This window comes from Epinephelus fuscoguttatus, linkage group LG6 (genome assembly GCF_011397635.1).
Source record: "Epinephelus fuscoguttatus linkage group LG6, E.fuscoguttatus.final_Chr_v1".
NCBI lineage: Eukaryota > Metazoa > Chordata > Actinopteri > Perciformes > Serranidae > Epinephelus > Epinephelus fuscoguttatus.
In genome coordinates this window covers 12107244-12126024 of record NC_064757.1, presented here as the reverse complement: position 1 = coordinate 12126024, position 18781 = coordinate 12107244, and the positions used below count along the sequence as shown (strand labels likewise).

At 40.3% G+C, this 18781-nt stretch overlaps 1 protein-coding gene across 9 annotated transcripts in view; it reads right to left on the bottom strand.

Annotated features, from left to right (window-relative positions):
- The window catches only part of arvcfb (ARVCF delta catenin family member b), a 322620-nt gene that overhangs the window by 38653 nt on the left and 265186 nt on the right, over positions 1 to 18781 (bottom strand). For 7 of the 9 annotated variants that reach the window (XM_049577961.1, XM_049577962.1, XM_049577967.1 and 4 more), the window contains 4 exons: positions 11761 to 11878; positions 11444 to 11615; positions 8440 to 8457; positions 6709 to 6780 (listed from right to left, as the gene is read on the bottom strand). In XM_049577961.1, the coding sequence (XP_049433918.1) occupies positions 6709 to 6780; positions 8440 to 8457; positions 11444 to 11615; positions 11761 to 11878 (380 nt within the window). The remainder of the gene's footprint in view (positions 1 to 6708; positions 6781 to 8439; positions 8458 to 11443; positions 11616 to 11760; positions 11879 to 18781) is intronic. The other 2 variants (XM_049577963.1, XM_049577966.1) reach the window with 1 other exon arrangement.

Here is an 18781-nt window from a genome sequence, read left to right as displayed (position 1 = left end):
CTGTGTATCAGTTTAACAGTAAGATGAGCACCTGTATTTCTGACAGTACTGAAAATCACACCTTTGGGATTTCTAAATACCTTGGTATACTGTAATACCTTGATACCGCCTCAGCCTCGTATGTATATGTTTATTTGTGTATGTTTAGTCCACAGCTGTCCATATTGTCCAATTTTAGTCTTGTTGATAAAAAAAAAATACAAAAGCGGATACTGAATTTTGAAAGTTATGACACAGGAGTCATCCTCCAGTCTGACCTCACTGATGAAATGTCTAGCTGAAGACACATATATAAGACACAACAAACAAAAAGTCATATTTACTCAACTGAAACACCTTTTACAAGCTCAGCTGTCTGTATGTGCATCTAGCTTAAAGGCCAAAGTCCACCTTCCTCATCTGTCAAGGTCATATGATTCCCATCCTTAGTATCACCAGGATCTGAGCACCTGTATTCCATTACTTTGGTTGCTGGAGCTTATTGAAAACACACCCACATCCTCAGCAAGGATGTGAGACTCTTCGCTCTGCTGCATCGTGACACCGCGCTGACAATACAGTGGAGACAGACGAGCACAGCAGATAAAGGGAGGAGCCGAGGGAAGAGATGAAGGCTGCATAAAAGGTAAAGGCTAATTAATTTGAGGCACTGTGTTTCTCTGAGGACAGCCAACAACTGTTTCTGTATTCTTTCAACCTCCTCAGGTTGGAAGAAACCTCAGCAAAAGGAAGCCTATCATATTTAGTTTTCACTCAAGCTTTTTTTAACCTCCACTCTCAGAAGAAAAGGAGGTAAGAAATGCAGACGCTCAGTCAACACACATCATGCCTTCTTCCCCCACCCTCCTCCCTCACCTCACCTGACCTTTTTCCAATCTAAAGGTTTACGCTGTGGTTTCAATTAACTGCTGGGAAAATGTTTCATCATCTCAGGGGCTGCCGCACTCACTGGATCTTTAATGAAATGCGTCTTTTCACACTTCTTAATTACTTTTGTTACAGCCACCCCTCTCTCGTTCTCTGCCTCTGTTCTACAGCGGGATGAATAATGGACTTCTCCGCTGATGTATGGGTCTGCAACAGGTCCCCTTTCTGGGGCAACTGCACGGACAAAACAACTCACTTAATCAATTAGGGTGGACAAAATGGCCAAACAATTAAGTAGAAGGACGAATCACAACAACTGAAAGTCTGGCAAGACAAGTTAACGAAAAACACAGCATTGATTTTGGAGATACAGTCAACTGAATGCGGAAGTGCAGGTACTGATGTTTGGTTAATAATAAATACACATTTTTTGGCTGCGTCTGCATGTATGTCTCGGTCAATGCTTGTATGACTTCAACATTCAGTCACGCTGACAACAGACTTTTAATTGAAAAGAAAGTTATTTCATTTTACAGTATCTCAGGAGTCAAACTAACCATTCCTCATAACTAAATATGAACATGCTCTCTTTAGTTTCTTCTCAAACTATCACAATCTGGTGAAGGTTGGGGAAAGATAAAAGACTGTAGAGGTTGGCATTAGGCCAACCACAGTCCACGGTGCTAAAAGTCAGTTGTCATCGCAGTTACAAGAAATCAGTGTTGCATTTGGTAGGGTACGACCCAAAATCTGGTGCTTTTGCAGAGGTATTAATATTAATACAACACCACTTTCACTTTTGCTTTCGAGAGAGGACATTCTTTATTCACAACCTGCTTCGCCCTGCCTTAAAGTAACAGGTCCAAATCTGGGGGAATTTGATTATTCATTAATTCACTTTTACCGAGTTAGGTCAGTGGTTGTTTGGCAAGCTCATACTAAGAAACAAGGGGTCACTACCAAATAGAAATCAAGGTAGTAAAGGACATAGCCCCCTACAAAACAACAACAATGAAGATTTCCAAAGTATTTTTGAACAGATAAGACAAGATCTAAAATGTGAACTGTAGAGGTGGTAGACATTTTATTTTTTGACAAAACCAGGCTAGTTGTTTCCATGCTAATTGTCTCCAAGCTGTAGCTGTGTCTTACTTTACATACATGAGAGTGGCATTGATCTTCTCATCTAAGACTCCTTATAGTGCTTGACCACACGACAGTATGGGTGAAAAGGTATTGTCACCATACCCGTTTGGACTGCATTTGGCTGTTGGAACTGGACAAAGCAACTGGATGTCAGTACAATCTCAATGTTGACACTAGAGACATACTTTTACCAGGTGTAAATGTAATCAGGTTCAATCACATCTCAATATAATCTGGATACGAGACACATTTTTATTCAAGGTGGAAAGGGGGTTTCTTTAAGGAGCTGCAGAAGTGCCTGCAAAAATGTCTGTGAGGGTTTCAAAGGAGTTGTAGTCAGTTAATGCTCCATTATGAGGATACCATTTTAGAGGAAATGCTAAATCCTTAATTATGAAAAAGGGTCAAATTTTAAGTTGTATCATTAAACATAATCATAACAATGGATCAAATGACTATATGTAATATAAAGGGGTAGCTTGTAACGACAAACCCACAGAGTCCCCCTCAGTTTTGTTGTGCATTCTAGAGTCGTACAGTTAATTTTTGTTTTACAGCCCTCAAATCTACTATTTTGGTTCACTCCCACTGTTCTCATCAGCTTCACTTCCAGTCACAGCAGGCAGTTGAACACTACCTGCCCAGCGACACACGTCAGACAGACGCAGTTTGGGACTTGCTGGTAAACAAAGTGGAACATTTACAAAGAGACAGATATCTTTCTGAGGAGATGTGAGGAAACCAAAGCAGCTAAAAGGAGAGTAAATATTGAACGTATATTTATCAGTTTGCCACAAACACAACTCCAAATGTATGCTAATGCCACTGCTGTGTCTGCTGGAAGTTTAAATAAGCGAGTGTTGCCTGTTTGTTCTTCAACTTTAAAAGGTAATATACAGCTTGTTGCTCTGTAGTCACGTAGCCATAAAATCAATTAGCACAGCTTAAAGATGTTCAAAACTCTCTCCAAAACTACTGGCTTCAAACTTCAAAACATATTCAAAACAACTGTGAAACTTGAAATACCCATCAGGCCTCGTTCTCCTGGCTTCTCTCTGTTTCTTTCCCTTTTCATACACACACATCCACACACAAACAAAAAGATTAATCATTGCCCACTGCCAGGTCCAGCCTGGTCCCGGCGTTGACCTCCCTCTGTCTGACATCAGATCAGGACCGGGATACACATGTAATCTCCCATATCTCCCTCAGCCATCGCCACCGAATGAGAGCTGCTCTCTCTATCTCCCTCTGCAAACTCTCCACAGATGACCACGGTTTGTTGTGGTGGCAAGGGTGGAGCAGGTGAACACACTCAAACATATATTTTCATAGACAAACAAACAAGGCACCCTGATGACTTTTATGGTCTCGCAGTCACCAGCACTTTCACCTCCAATGTTTCCTGAAGAGGAAAAAGTGATAAATGCGCTTTAAAAGTCAATGTGGGTTTCGCTCCAGTGATTAAGCTTATTATCCATGCACCTCGCTGTTGTTATGCGCCTGTGTGTGGAGCTAATAAACGTCAAATATGATTTGTCTGTCTGCGAGCAAGAAAATGCCGAGCGCTCTCTCCGACGTGAACCCACACACACATTTCAACTGTGTTTGACATTTAGGCCTATAATGATAATTGCTTTCTCTGGATTCAAAACTCCGAAGGGTGTTGTTAGCACATTGTGTAACGTAATCGCGCCACAATTGTAACCACTATAGATTCACAGTCGCAGCATGCCAGCTTGGCTTTTACCCATGAAAACCCAGTGAGTGGAAAATATTAATTATCATCCTTGGAGCTCATCTGCTTTCCTTTACTTTAGGAGTGATAAAAAAAAAGGCAAAATCGGCTTAACTTGGAAAAGCACAGCAATTAATTGTGATCTAGTTTAATGAGAGCCCACTTTGCCGTGTTAATGTGGCTAATTAACAGTCAAACAGGAAGTGGTATTGACTTTGAGTGCCTGCCACTAGACATTGATGAAGGTGCTGATGTGTAAATACCACATAAGGGTGTGTAACAAGTGCAGGCAAATTCCACAGACACCACTAGACAGATGGACAGCCTTACACACACACGCATTTCCACAGCGGAAGGTATAATACACACACACACAAGCAAATACACATTCTATTACCGTCCGGATGCACTCATGTGTGCGCTGCATACTAATTTGCTTTTATGACTGTTACAACTGCCTGTCAGTGCCAAAATGCAAAAGCAAAGAGAAGATGTGTGCACATACACATGCTTAGTCACACAGGATTGCTAGAACCAGTTGCAGAGTCTGGGGACAAAACGGTGCTCTTCAAACCTCCTCGTGGTGAGATTGCCAAGTTACCATTCCCATATCCCTCATCACATTATAATACAATATTTATAGATATGTAGATAAACAGGAAAGTATGCCACTGAGGTACACAAATCAGGAGAGGAGAGGAGACAGTTACTGTTCTCTGAATATGGTCAAGAAAAGCACGCAACCTTGAACCCAACAGTAGCGCATTCAGCTTTTCAAATAACAGCAAAACACACTTTTCGATCCACCTTTGTGTGCTGCTGACATCCAATTTTTGCAACATCGTGGTGTTACAAAAATAAGTCCAATGCTGCAGATACAGCACTATGGCCTGTAGGCTCAGATAGAGTTGGGAAATATGACGATACATCAGCAGGTTTTCTATGCCATTTATACCAAGGTAGCTGTGCCTAATCTTTCAAAGGTAGCTAACCTAAATCAATAAGCAGGCCTTCTTTATGGCAGCATTGGATTTATTAAGACCTTAGAATCAATGTGATAAAGTACCTTCATTTGCCAGGGATTTAAATCACTGGATCGGCCAATCACAGGCATTCCTATGTAGTTAGTTTATCTACTGCAATAACATTTTGCCAAATGCATTTCCAGAAAGTTCACTCTATCCTTAAATGTACACACACACACACACACATATATATATACATATATATATATATATATATATATATATATAATATATATTATATTATATATATTCCAATTGGCAATTTATTGTCATTTTCATTATCAGATACCTTGACATTTTGGGTAAACATGTACTTGCTTTCTGGCAGAAAGTTAGGGTAAAGAGATTAAGATTGACACCATCCTCATGTTTGTATGGTTAATAGGAAGCTAATGCCAGTAGCTGGTCGCCTTAGCACAAAGACTGAAAACAGCTAGCTTGGCTCTGTTCAAAGGAACAAAACCATCCTATGAGATCCTACTTAAATTAACTAAATAATGGCTAATGGTTGGGGGAAATAACTAAGTGTTAGATACACAGCAATGCGAACAATGATGATGTGGCATCTATTCACATATGTCCATAATCAATGTTTGTTAAAAATGTGACATTGATGGAGCGAAAGAGGCAGAACTCAACTGTGAAAGCGATGCAGCACCTGGACTGTCTACAATGTAGACACGCTTGCAGCGGTTGGAAGCTTGTTTTAATTTAATGTTTATATAATTACATTTGCAAGATGAACTTGAAATACATTGTCCATACTTTCTATGCCATCACCCAGAGAAAAACGTTAATGGAGCAGAGCAACGATCAGCTGTAACCTTAATAAACGAGACTGGCTGGTAAACACGCTGCAGCATTAAACAACTTAAAACACCTGTGTGGTGTAGAAAATAACTCTCTGCTCAGTCTGTTTCAACTCAAAAACCCTGAGCTTGGCCTGCCAGCGTCTTTCCCTGGAGCTGACAGTGAGGCGGAGAGGCTGCCCTTCACTGCTGGAGACATGAATAACAACACAGCAGAGAACACCGCCATCCCCTCACTTTGACTGTAAGGTGCTTTCAAATGAGTTAATTCATTGATTAAGGTAGTTAACTTTTTAAAATAGAAGGGCTGCAGACAATTTATTATTCAAAACTATGTAAATTACACAGTAGGCTACTTTTTGTTTTTAAAAGTAGTAAGTGGCCACAAAGAAAAATAAATGATGTATAAGTCAAAAATGTTGATGCATTGAGATACATGGATAAATGTTTTAGAACCAAGTTGTAGCGCTCTGAATCATAACTGAATTAAATTGTCAGGTGCCTGGAAACTCCCACCCATATTATATTGTGTGTGTTTTATCTGTACAAAACAATGTTGTACAAATAACAATTTGCTGTTTAATGAGAGTTTATGTGCTGAACTCGGAGTTCTCTTCTTTCTAAATAATTTGGCACATAGCCTCAACCTTAAATTAGATAAATGTGACAGGATATGTTCTCCTACGCTTAGTAATCACCAATGAATTTTAGCACCATACAATGCAATAGATAAAACAATGGATGCCTTGTTATTCCCTTCTGTGTCCCAGTGCACCGTTGGATTTAACAAAAAGATGGCTTACAGAGTTGATGCTTTCACAAGCTGCCAACAATCGACTGCCACAGTAAAGACACAAAACCATCACACAAAGCTAAATTACCAGACTGCATCTCTCTTTGTCAAAGACCTTCCGCGCTTCTGTTGACAGACACACCTGACCTGCCTCAAAACCAAACCAATCACATGTCTTCACCAGCCTTGCTGTCCAAGATCTGACTCCTTTCTCTCTGCCCTCTCCTGCAGGATGACATCTAAATGAAGCGAGTTATTTCCTCTGGGATATTCTCTCTCAGGAGCAAAAGTGTTAACAGAGAGAGGTTTTGCCTGACAGATGAGGCCTACCTTTTGACGGCTCTGAGCGCTTGGGCAGATCCAGTGTGTCGTAGTTTTTGTCGTTCTCACCGTTTTTCCTGCCTGGGTAGAGGAAAGAGGAGGGAAGACGAAGTCAGTGTCATATCCAAAAACAACTGGATTATAAAGGATGATGTTGTTGACACCAGGGTTAGACCGATATGGCTTTGGGAGGCTGATATTTTTAGATTCTTTATATTCAGTGTCTTTAAATGTAACTATTTTCATGTTTACATCATTCTTTCCATGGTATTACCTCTCCACCTCTGAACTGAAATATCGGTCTAATCCAGGTTTACAAACCCACCCACACAAAGAATGAATATTTGCATGTATACACAATACAGACAGCTAGAAGCGTGATATGTTCAAGCACACACATAAATCCCACAGTGTCTGCTGCTGGCTACAGAACACCAGCGTGTTCATAAAGATGAATTGACATATAGGCCTAAAACATACTGTATGAGCTCAAGGCCATACACACACATATAACTGCATAGACCTTCGTTCCATAACCACATACACACACTTTTCCACTGTAACTGTAATGCAGTGGAAGAGGGGAAATGGAGTGGGAAGGGTGTGGATGATTGCAACTCGGCTAATGGTCATCTCACATGCACATGGACATGCCCATGGGACAGTACAAAGATAAAGAGGTGTAAAGATGAACTAGATGAAAGTGAAATATATGGCCACTGTGGACTTGCTCCCTGCCCTACATTCAGAATACAGAACACCAGCATTGCTTTCCAAAATCACCCCAAACTAATAGTTTGGCATTTTGGGATATAGGCTATACTACTTGCTTTCTTGCTGAGAGTTAGATGATTAGATCAATATCTGCGACATCTGCGTCTAGCTTTACAGTTAATGCACAGGCAGAGGAGAGTGGTATCAATCTTCTCATCCAACTCACAGCAAGAAAGCCAATATGAGTATTTCCCAAAATGTCAAACTATACCGTTAGGCCCAACAAATTAACTATTTCTCGGGTACAACAATGACAACCTTGCAGGGAACTCCCCCTCCAAATGTGAAGGATAGCAAATTGTGGCACCAAATCTTGGATATTGTCAGCTTCAAAACAAATATATTCTAATATCAATAATCCATATCATTCAAAGCCTCTACACACACACAATGACACACACACGCTAACAGGGTCTGCAGCAGAGCTTGACATTTATGCTTAAACACAGCACAAAGGGACCGGTGGAGGGTTCAAGCTGGACACAGTTAGTACCAGTTTGTCAGAGCAGCTGGGATCAGTTTTATCTGGAGTCTAAAAGCTGCACACCTCACTTTAATGATAGATTCAGACTAAATAGATTTCAAGTTTTAATTTTCATTCTTGCATCTTTGACTCATTTATTTAGTCAAGCTCTACTTTACATCCCAGTGGACTTACCTGTGTCATCAAGTGCTGTCTTTACCTTTCACCTATCTTACAGGACTAAGGAGCAACTAATTCTAACACACTGTGAGGACTGGGAAGAGTGGAGTCTAAAACATTCAGGTTGGTATGGTGAAGGAATGCATGTGGAATGAGTGAAACACCCCAATTTTCTCAAGTCCTTGAAACTTTCTCAGGTTTGGAGGACACCCAAAACTACCTCTAACTATATTCTACAGCCAGGGGGAAAGAGGAGGAGAGGGGGAGGGGAAGGAGGAAGGGGAGGAAAGCTGAAGTGAGAAGGGTTGAGGGGGGACACTCACCTTGATTAAACCATTCCTCTATAGTTAGCCAAGGAAGCAGCGGCAATGCCAAAAAACACAAAAGCAGGGAGAAGAGAGAAGAAGCATGGTGAAAAAGACGTGTGTGCGTGTGTCAAGAAGCTGTGCAATAGATGCGAACAGTTTTTCCACAAAAAGAGGCTGTCTTTTACTGAATAGGGAAGGTGAAAGGGGGGAAACAAAATAGAGAAAGGAGAGAGTAAAGAGAAAAGGGAAGAAATACTTTTGAGATAAAAAAGGGGCTAGATGGGAAGCCATTAGCAGTCCATAGCTGTTCTCTGAGAAGCGTGCTCAAAGAGTTCAGTGGGATGGCTTTTTAGAGAGAAAGGGAGAAGGAGGAAGAAGCAGTCAAATAGCCAGAAAAGTGTGAAATTTAAAAGAAAATAGGAAAAGATTTGACAATAAACTAGCAAATGAGAAAGACAGAAAAGACTAAGGCATCAGCTTTCATTATCAGATGAGACGGCAGGATAGAGAGTCACAGTGAAACATATACATAACAACAGCACAACCTGTCAGCGTTTGTTTAAGTGCTCCATTTAAATCACTGCCTGGGAAGAACAGAAATGTGCTCAAAGAGATGGAAATAACAGCCGAGAACCAGAGTGTTTATTAGCTAAAACAGAGCCTGAACTGCTGAGCGAGTGTTGGGCGTAATGGTATATTTAATACTGAATGTGACATTAAACTGAAGAGGAGGCCAAACTTAGCCTACTTAAGGTAACAAATTACCAAGCATATTGCCGACGGTGTTGCTTAACTATCCGCCTCCATGCTCCTTTATAGCCACGTTTAATGTTTCTGTACCTGAGCCTCCTTTTTTCAAGAAACACCTTCAGGGTCTGCAGCAGCTAAACACATCTCATTATTCAAAGCGTGTGTGTGCATGTGTGAAAGTATTTATGTGGTTAATTGGTGCTTTTACAAATGTGTATACATGTAAGCTCCTGTGTTGTCCTGACCCCTGAACCAAAGGATTCTCTGACGAGCCGTTAGAAGTCGAGGGTCACTGGCTAGTAGTCACACCTCATTGGCTGACTGATTAATGGCGGCCATTAATGTTGTACAATGGGGAAATAACAGTGTCGTTTAGCTAACAGCCTGGGAGACTGCAGATTAAGACGTCGCTAACAACACGTGTACATGGCACATCTGTCACAGAGAGTCAATAACGACAAAAACCTCCTGACGCAGCAGACGGTGCCACGACACATGTCCGTTACAGAACACAAATGTGTCATCATAGTCTTGTATGCAAGCTAAGAGATTACTGTTTACAGTGCTGTAGCTTATCCAGATGTAAAATATAAAGGGATAATATAAATGGTTCTTTTTAGTGAGGTTGTATGAGGTACTTATCAATAGTAAGTGCATGACCTACAGTAAATGTTGATCAGCATGCCCCCAGTTTGGAGAGAGTTTGGTGGCTTCCCTCTCTTCAGAGTCACGGCTCCTTTGACAAACAGTAATTTTACCTCGCAAAGCACAGAAGTTGCTGGGCTACCAATGCCTTGTCATTTAAAAAGAAAATTGTGTAACTTTGATGTTTCAAAGTGTTAGTTTCAGGTTCACCAAAGTCAAACAATAACTCAAACAAACTAACCAATTGAAGCAGTCATAGACCAGCAGCTCCTGTGTTGTGTACGTCAAAAAAATCACAAAGGAGTCTGGTGGCTTTAAAGAGAGAGCATACATATTGGCTACAGTTCACCATGAGAGAAGGGCTGTTCAACAGCAAGGTAAGGGAGTGAAAATATTCAAAATATAGTGTACACTTGAACTGATATAGACTGTTTTTAAGCAGAAATACCACCACAGAAGCTAAGTAATATACTGCTGCTGAACACGGGAAGCAGCAAAACATATTTTAGCCATTTAAGGGTAATTTCATAGTTGCCGTGTGTACATGAGGGTCCGCTCTGGTCCGTGTGACGTAACGTTATCATCTACCCATGTCTGCGAGGGTCCGCCTGGACCCTATGTGGATGTCCACATGCAGCCCATTTCAATGTGTAAAGTATGTCTGAGCCTTAATTCTCCAAACTGGCTTGCCAACAGCCATCTATTGTATGTAATATGCTAAATATGGATAAGTACCTCATACAACCTGATTTCAAAAGGTCCAAATTATCCCTTTCATGTGTTATTGTTGTGAATTATTAATTATTATTATTCTCTATTTGAAAGTGTTCAGTTACAACGAGCAACATTTAAGAGAACTGATAGCTGCAATTTGTTGTTTACATGAGTTGGATAAATGTCCCTGTCAGTGATGACTTTACTTACTGTTTAATGTATTTTAATGAACACTTCAAATCCTGTACAAAAACCAAATGGTGGAACAATATGTTTGAAGTTGAGTTGTTGAATGTATTGATAAAAACATTGAAAAATTGAAAAGTTTAAAGAGCTAAAATACTTGTTTTCTGGATCAATCGTCAAATGAGCAGACAGTTTACTAATGTATGTAAATGCTAAACCTTATTTTAATGAGAATGTCAAGAGAGGAGCATTGCATTTAAGACAACCAAAGTATAAAGTCTATATGCCGTATATCTATATGCACATTAGATGTGACAGATTACTGTATAATTGTCATTGTCAAGGGGGATTTGTATGCGCCCAGCGCTCACATAAAACCAACAATGGACTGAAATACAACAAAGAAGAGGAAGGCAACAAAGGAAAGAATGGTATCTATGCAATTCAGCTGTTTGAATGACTGCTTTCACATGAAAAAATAATAATAAAAGAAGGCAAAAGAAACCGTGCAGCAAATGCAGCTCCTACCAATCATTTAGATAAAATGCTCTACACTTAGAAGGAACTTACATGATGAGGGACTTCTAATTAGTCTTAAGTTGTTTGTTATGCAACCAAAAATGCAATCATTTATCCTAGTTTTCTAATGTTATTATTTCATAAGGTGTTTTTTGTTTTTTTTTTTTAAATGAGGCAGAAATCACATTTTGGAATTCAGTCTCACCTTTGGCCTTCTTGCCTCCAAAGCAGCCAGCATCATCCTTTTTCTTCCTTTGTGGTCCCGCTGAACCAGGGGCCTGTAGCGCTGAGGGGTCCTGGAACTTTTCGGCCCCTGGCACCTCTTTGTGGACGTGGTAGGACAGGTTCCTCATAATACAAACACAGTTCTCCACAGACTGGGGGGAAGGAGAGACAGAGACGTTCTCATCTACAAGTACATCTGCGTGGTACTTCAATAGGATCTAAGTAACCATACTCTACAGCTATATGTGCCATTAGCATTAACTAATAATGTGTTTTAGTAGGTGGGTTATACGCTACCTTGTTGTCCATGTCTTTCTTCCCTACAGCTGATTGGAGGGCATGCAGCAGGGCGTCCACCAATCCTTCGCATTCCCTCAGTCTGCGTCGAGCCTCTGCCCCGTCTGAGCTCACATTTCTTCAGGAAAAAGCCATACACACACAGTGTTAGTAAGCATGAGAAACATGTAGAAAAGCATCCACCAGATATAACTACACTGTTGACAGAACCAGCAGAAACTGGATTCATGACACTGCTCTTCTGCAACAGCAGCTGCAATTATGGAAGTCGTTTGGCAACAGATGATTCAGATTTTAGCACGACTGTGAGGGGAGATATGTATTATTTAGAATGCTGACTTCTTGTAAGTACATGCAATACAAAATAATAAGAACTGTATTGTATTTCAAGGGTTTTATTAAAGGTTTTGTAGCTGCCAAAAGTAATGACTTTTGGCAGCTACTGGACCGTAGATAATGATCTACGGTCCAAAATCTGGTATCACTGGTATTACTGCTAGTGGTATAATTGTGACCACAACTTTATGCATAGTTGTGAGGTTCTTCAGTTAAAAAATTCCAATTAGTTTTGTTATTGCAATTAGAAAAAGTATTCAAGGAACAACACAGAAACACATCTAAGACAAAAAATAAAAAACATCTCAACTGTGGGTGCGTCAAAAATCTGAGCATCAGAAAAGATCTGAGTTGCTTTATTATTGTTTTTGTCTTTTTCCTCATTCATTCATTTCACTATGCAACATTACTATGATCTAATATCATCTAGTTTAATGACCATAATCACCCATAGGAAGACATTAACAGACTGGATGACAATCACTGGCCGATCCATGATAGTTTTAAAAGCCCAATATCAGATAACAAATACCCGTCAAACCCAACCTTGTGATTTCCTGGGTTCGTATGTGACCTGTGGCCTTTATCCTCTGCCTGCCTCAATAGTACAATGTAATAAAGCCCGACCGCTTCAGGAATAATCTTAAAAGAATGATGAATATAAATTTCATTTTTGCTACAAAGGGAAATGCCATCCGTGTTACATCAGCCAGCGCCCTGAGCACAGCTCCTCTAAGCACAGTGGCAGAGCTGGTGCAGTCTTAGCGCGGCTGTCTGACTGACTGTGAAAGGCGAGGCTTTAAAGAGGGTTAAGGGATAGCTGGGGCTCCCTGCTCCTCACCGGGGACTTCATTTATGAGGGCTTCCAACCCACATAATCCCATTAGCCGACCCCCAGTTAGTACTGGGGAAGAGTGGCAGCCTTGCGGAGGTAAGCAGAGCTGGGGTGCTTTATAGTGCTGTGTAGTCTGAAACACATATCACATCCAACACTGCTATATGATGTTTTTGTCACAACTTCAAAGCCATATTGCTTTGTATTTGAATAACATTAGAAAAATCCTTGTGTGCTCACTGATTATTCTTTTAAAGGTTCTGTATGTAAGATTCAGAGCATTAATATAGCAAACCAGTATATGCTATGAAAAGCTATAGTGGCGTAATGGCGTCCTGAGCAGAGAATCAAGTGTGTGTGTTGAAAGAGTTTCTCTGTTCTTTGTTGTGGTACCTGGCCCAGCTGCACATGTATTCCACTGGCAAGCTGATCGCAGCCACACTGCATAGCGCTCAGACAGCCCTTATTGCTGACAATGCCATCCTGTCTCACAGTGGCAGGCTAGCGTTGTCAAGGACGCGTAGTGCCCACCCTCTGTCAGCACCGTTGCTGTTATTAGCATGGTTTGCACTGTTAGCTGCTAGCACCACCAGCTGCTAGTTGCAAGCACAGCCACCTCCATGTTGAGAGCCATGTATGGTCAACCTGAATCAAACTCTGCATCACAGAAATGCTTTGAATGTCACATAGAGCTCCTTTAAAAGTCAGGATGGACGTATACTCCATCTACTGACCTACACAATGAGTAGAATTCCATACAAACAATCACATCTCCTGCCTTACATCTTGTGTTCTTGGCCACTGTATGAGTATCTCTGCCATTTGACTATGGAGACCCACAGAACCATCCTGCAGTTTGTGCTAATTAAAACTAATCTTTGGTAGAGACCAGACAGACAGCACCAGCCATCTGGACCGGCTCATAAACTAAACCCATCTGTCTTCAGCTGTCAGAAAACGGTCACCACCTCCCCTGTAAACGGATCCAGAGGAGCGGCCGCCTTGGATTTATTTGACAGGAGTGTGTTTCAGGGCAGACAGACAGAAGAGTTTTATTGTCAGCTGTTTCATTTCTAGGAGTCTTTCAGGGAGCAGTTGTCTTGGTCGAAAGGTTTATGGACAGTGCATCTGTCAGTGGTGATGTTGCAGGAAGCTGCTGTTGTCACTGGACAGGTTATCTAGTGGTGTAATATTTAGTGGGGGTTGAGGTCTAAAGGTGCTGATGTTTACAGGACAATCTGTTGTTGTGTTACACTTTCTTTCGATGTCAGTAACTTGCTAATACAGTCAGACAACAAGAAATCAGAGATAACTAATGATATGACACGGGAACCAGAACGCTTTTTGAAAGAAGCAGTCCACTTTGGGTTTGTAAAACCTTCTTCCATATGACAACAGATCAACTTGTGAAACCATGGCACCCCTTCACAGTGATTCTTTTTATCCACTTAAATAACCACAACACACATGCAACCTTACTAACTTAAATTGACTCCACAGAAATTCAATAAACTAACAAAACAAATAGCATGTATGTAAAATATATCACATATATGAAATAACATCAGTATTAAGTGACATTGTATACAGTAGTCCTCCTAGTAACTTAAAAAAGAAGACCATTTTAGGCTAAGCTGATGTGCATATTGGCATGAAAATGAATCAGCAAATTGGTTAAATCTGTCTCTTTCTTTGTGCTTAAAAGTTAATTTAGTTTTCATTTTAGTATTTCAAGATGGATCCTGTTCTGCCTCTTATAAATTTTTCCTACATGTGAGGCATTTTGGTGTAGGACAGTAAGCTTCCCTTTTACACTAAGTAGCTTTCAGTGTCATTTTTTAAAGTTCTTTTGGTAAGCCCACATTCAGTTGTCTGTGCTAGAGCATTTCTTAATTCTGTTTACAATAACAGTTTTCCATGTCTTGTCAGAACATCTCTAGTTCTGACAACTGTACACCCGAAAACCCATGCACTGGAAAGTGTACTGCATTACTATGACAACCAGCAACTATGACGGATCATGACACCAGTCCTAGCTGTAGTATGATGGCATATTTGACTGGGTTTTGCCATGCTAGCACTATGCTGGCTTCAGGAATGGCAATGCAGATTTGTCAGTTGGTCGGTCGGTGCACCACTTTGGTCCAAACTGAAACATCTACTACCATTGGGTGGACTGCCATGAAAACTGGAGGATGAATCCAACCGAATTTGGTGATCCACGTTTCCTCTAGCACAGCCACAAGGTTGAAATTTGTGGTTTTGTGTGAAACGCTTACACACATTCAAGGTGAACTGAAACAACTCAGGTTATCCCCCCGACTTTGTAAGTTTGTGCAATCATTTGGTTTATGCCAAATATCTGCAATGCTAATGAAATGTCCATCAGCTTCTGCTTTATCTACTTAGCCTAATGTAAGTATCAGTATGCTAACATGCTAAACTATGACTCTGAACATCTACTCTATCTACATCTACTTCTCACTCTACAAAAATGTTTCAATGTATTCAAATGTTATTAAAAATATACTGTAAAAAATGGAAACAGGCAAAAATTGCAGCTCCTTTGGCCGACCCCAGGCACTTACAGTTGTTACTACCAATTCCAATCACAATCACAATGCACTAATTTACCTAAGTTTTGTTGAGGCAGTATATGGCATATGATCCATGTGTTTGAAAAATGCAGGAAGAAACACGTCAGTTATCTGATTTGGCAACATTTTCAGGTCCAGAGCCACTTTAGAAATGCTTGGCTGAAGCAAAACATTTTTATCCTCTTTTAACAGTAGACAATTTTTTTCTGCATGTGACATAACTGACAAAATTATGTTCACTCTCATATTTTGATGGTCAAAAAATACAATGCCAAAATGCCAAAACACAATGATACCGCAGTTCTTAGAGAAACGAGGACATTTTCTTTTCTATGACTATTAAGTGAAGGAAAAAAACTTGAAGAAATTAAGTTCTCCTCGAAAGCACAAGGTCTTTTATTATTAATCAGGAAATAGTTATCTCTGTGAAAAAAAGTTTTTTCAGTCATTGTCTGTTTTTAATGTGCTGTGCTCTTACACTTTGCTAATGGCAGAAAGAATAATAGACACCACAATGAATCAGTACTACTTTAAAAAGGTTCCCATTTTGAAAATATTAAAGCCATCAACTTGTACTTGTAAACCATTTTAAGTGGCTTTTCACAAATCAGGAAAATTGGGTCTTTTTCTGGTCTCATTATGTCTGGACCAGTGACGGCTGTGAGGAGTACTTTATTATTAGAGGCTAAAATAATAAGTAGGTTTGAATTCAGAGGTCTGTCTGTGTCTGCGCAGACACGGACAACCTGTCAGTCTGATCTAGATGTGCCTTTAGTGTGTCTGCTTTATCAGATAAAGTGTGGGTGTGAAGGTCGCTCAGAGTCATGTGGCTATCAGAGGACAATGGAGCAGCTGGGATGAATAGACTGGAGCAAAACTTATAGAGACTGATGGAGATGGATGGAGACATGGCTGACCTTTGCTTACGCCCTGCAAGGTCCCTGCAATGGCAACACTGCAGGTCCACGTGTGTACCCTGGGGTTGGGTATCCTTTACGTTTTATCGACCCTGGTTTTAATTCTGATTCATCTAGTGGATTCTGCCTCTCATCTTAATCCATGTTCAAATTCTTCTTATATTATCTAAGTATAAAAATAGACCTTAATATATTATAAGCCAAATTCACCTTTAATATCAGAGGATTTCAGCTGCTACGAACTCGCATCACAGACATGTTTCGCATAAGACATTTTGACATGTCACAGTAGGAAAATCACAGGCGGAAAAAAAATAAAATTAATAATGTCTGAATTCCATTAAGCTGCTTCAGTTTGAGAGTGGCGGTATTATACATGCTGGCTCACTGTCAGTCTGTCACAGCTCACCGGAACACTTGAATAAAACAGAGCCATTGTTAATGTTATTACACCTGTACTTTTCCTACTATGACAAGTCAAAATGTCTGCAGTGAAAAAGGCCTATTATTCAGTCTGAAAATGTACTCATTATTATGATTATTTTGCTCCAACCAATCAGTAAAGACGCCATGTCAACCTCATTTTAAGTGACACAGAAGCTGCAGAAGTGCTTTCTGTCCTCAATGTTAATCCTGCCTATAAAGCTCTATTTTTTTTATTTTAATTTGGGAAACACCATCGATAAGCACAACACCTGCGATGATTCATTTTAGTTTGAGGTAAAATACGTCAAAAGGTCTACAGTCATGCCAGCAGCTCCGTACGGCTGTATTAAGGCACAGTGGTGCTTTGAGCTGACATGATGCTAATACTAACACGCTAGTGTTTAACAAATGTAACGGTCATAATAGTCACTGTCTTAATATTAGCATGTTAACATTTGCTATTTAGGACTAAGCAAAGGTGCAGCTGAGGCTGATGGGAATGTCATTATTTTTGCAGGTATTTGGTCACAAAGCAAAGCATTGTGACCTAATTATGGGATTAGACGAAATGTAATAGCTTTCATAAAACGTATTACAATTTAGTGCTGTCAAAAATATCAATTTATTGATACATACTCTGATGTTAATGTTTTCTATGGTCATTCTGTGGTTCTCTGTTGGTAACCAAGAAAAAAAAAGTCACCACTGTTGTGTCATAGCCTTGCTTTAGTTATCTTTTAATAACAACTTTCAAATTGTATGCTCTCAATGTCAATTTTTTCCTGTGTATCAAAAATGGTATCAAATATCAATATTTTTCAGTATATTGTATCAAAGTTAGAATCACCATCATATTTTGATAAATAACACTACTACACTTATTCTGAAGAAGAGCATGGAGGTCAGGAGATCATGTGAATTAAGTCATAGGGATTCATCAAATAGGAAGCATGACTGTCTGTATCCAAATGTGTTCCAATGCATCACGTAGATTCTGACATACAGTACAAGCCAAAAGTTTGGACACACCTTCTCATTCAATGCGTTTTCTTTATTTTCATGACTATTTACATTGTAGATTCTCACTGAAGGCATCAAAACTATGAATGAACACATGTGGAGTTACGTACTTAACAAAAAAAGGTGAAATAACTGAAAACATGTTTTATATTCTAGTTTCTTCAAAATAGCCACCCTTTGCTCTGATTACTGCTTTGCACACTCTTGGCATTCTCTCCATGAGCTTCAAGAGGTAGTCACCTGAAATGGTTTTCCAACAGTCTTGAAGGAGTTCCCAGAGGTGTTTAGCACTTGTTGGCCCCTTTGCCTTCACTCTGCGGTCCAGCTCACCCCAAACCATCTCAATTGGGTTCAGGTCCGGTGACTGTGGAGGCCAGGTCATCTGCCGCAGCACTCCATCACTCTCCTTCTTGGTCAAATAGCCCTTACACAGCCTGGAGGAGTGTTTGGGGTCATGTCCTGTTGAAAAATAAATGATCGTCCAACTAAACGCAAACCGGATGGGATGGCATGTCGCTGCAGGATGCTGTGGTAGCCATGCTGGTTCAGTGTGCCTTCAATTTTGAATAAATCCCCAACAGTGTCACCAGCAAAACACCCCCACACCATCACACCTCCTCCTCCATGCTTCACAGTGGGAACCAGGCATGTGGAATCCATCCGTTCACCTTTTCTGCGTCTCACAAAGACACGGCGGTTGGAACCAAAGATCTCAAAATTGGAATCATCAGACCAAAGCACAGATTTCCACTGGTCTAATGTCCATTCCTTGTGTTTCTTGGCCCAAACAAATCTCTTCTGCTTGTTGCCTCTCCTTAGCAGTGGTTTCCTAGCAGCTATTTGACCATGAAGGCCTGATTCGCGCAGTCTCCTCTTAACAGTTGTTCTAG